Source organism: Acyrthosiphon pisum, chromosome X (genome assembly GCF_005508785.2).
Source record: "Acyrthosiphon pisum isolate AL4f chromosome X, pea_aphid_22Mar2018_4r6ur, whole genome shotgun sequence".
NCBI lineage: Eukaryota > Metazoa > Arthropoda > Insecta > Hemiptera > Aphididae > Acyrthosiphon > Acyrthosiphon pisum.
In genome coordinates, this window is record NC_042493.1 from 22,068,333 (window position 1) to 22,069,993 (window position 1,661).

The 1,661-nt window shown below is 31.8% G+C and overlaps 1 protein-coding gene across 1 annotated transcript in view; it reads right to left on the reverse strand.

Annotated features, from left to right (window-relative positions):
- The window catches only part of LOC100572411 (zinc finger MYM-type protein 1-like), a 2,035-nt gene extending 933 nt beyond the window's left edge, over window positions 1–1,102 (reverse strand). Inside the window, exons 1-2 of the mRNA XM_008186070.1 lie at window positions 1,013–1,102; window positions 77–868 (exon numbers count right to left, since the gene is read on the reverse strand). Of these exons, the coding sequence (XP_008184292.1) occupies window positions 77–868; window positions 1,013–1,102 (882 nt within the window). The remainder of the gene's footprint in view (window positions 1–76; window positions 869–1,012) is intronic.
- Between the last annotated feature and the right edge of the window lie 559 nt (window positions 1,103–1,661).

Sequence of the window (1,661 nt, forward strand, 5' to 3'; positions counted from 1 at the left end):
TTTCCCAGATGCATCAGTAGTTGGAACAAAGTGTAGAAAATCTTCGTGTAATTCATAGGATTTTAAATCAATATACCGAACGCAAATAGACACTTGTTCGAGACCGGGCTATATCTGCAGTTTCATCGACAAGAACTGTAAAACATTTTGCTTCATTTACTCTAGCTACTATTTTATTGAGTAAAATTGAATTGCATGAATTAATTATAGCATTTTGACTAATAGGACTTGTATATTTTATAGTACCAGAACTTTCAAGATGTATTTTGAGTGAAGCATCACCGCGAGCTCTAAAGCGTAATAAATTACGAAAATTTCCGTCGTTAACATCATTATTATCAACGGTTAATTTTCCGAAATCACAGTGACCTCGTAGAGGTATATTTTGTCGACCACATAAGATAATTGTTTCAATAACAGGTGAAATGTTTTTTCTATTTTCAACAATTTGTCGTGCCCGAGCAGTGTCTAATTGATTTTCAATAGATAAATGTACGTTTTTTTTTATATCTATGAAATGATCTGCATCAAAGACGGATTGTTTGTGATACTGAAGTGTTACATGATTTTTAAACGTTTCCATTGCATGTTTCCAATTTTGAAAAGGTTTTCTAACCAAAGCGCCTAGTGTTTGAGAATTTATGCCAGCTCCTGATTTAGCAAACGCTACACAAAACGTACAAAATGCACCATCTAATTTTGCTGAGTACGCTAACCACGGAAAGGTATGCAACCATCTGTATTGAAATTTTAAATTTTTGGATCGCTTATCTTTACCACTAAATATAACAGTATTAGGGAATTCAAAAGTAGGTTCGGGCTTCCAAATTTTTTTAAGAACTTCTTCTTTCTTTACATCTGTTAACGACTGATTAAAATAAAATGCAATATCGTAATTGTTAAAATTATGTTCATTTTCTGTTGCAGTATTGTCAGATTTTTTTAAAATTTTGGTACGTTTGACATTATTATCTATATTTGGTGAAATTGGTCGTTTATTTGGAGAAGTTACGGAAACTGAAGATTTGTGATGGTCAACTTGTAGAACATTTGTATCATTGGATTTTTTAAAAAATTGGCTTAACGAAGTTTGCTGAGACATAATAAAAGCAATATGTACTTACTTAATATTGATCAAAATACAATAAACACTTGTTCACTGGTTCACTCGTTACTCTTATAATAGTTGCTGAAGGCAAAATGAGACTACTAGAAAATGGGTAATATCTTATAAAAGATAAAAGCCACTAACTTATATTTTATTATACCTATCCATATATGGCTATTGGCTACACAACTATTGCTAATTGCTATACACACAAATCCATCCATAATCAGTTTTTCTGTGTGATAAAGTTTATATTTCAAAGATACGGGTAGTTAATACCTATTAATTTTATCGGCTTATCGCACTTCGTATTAAGTCGTAACTTAGAAAAACTGTCGTCAGAATAACATTACTATAAATGTATAATTTCCAGACGTCTTATTGCCTAACCATGCTGCAGGAACATTTATCTGTTTTAGCTGTTGTAACTAATTTTAAACTATATTTTGTTAACGGGAAAAAACTATCTCTGCGCGACCGCTCGTGCTTACATAAATCGGGTTCTGCAAATATGTAAGAATTTTAGTGTTTTTTTTATGAGAGGTTCTGGGGG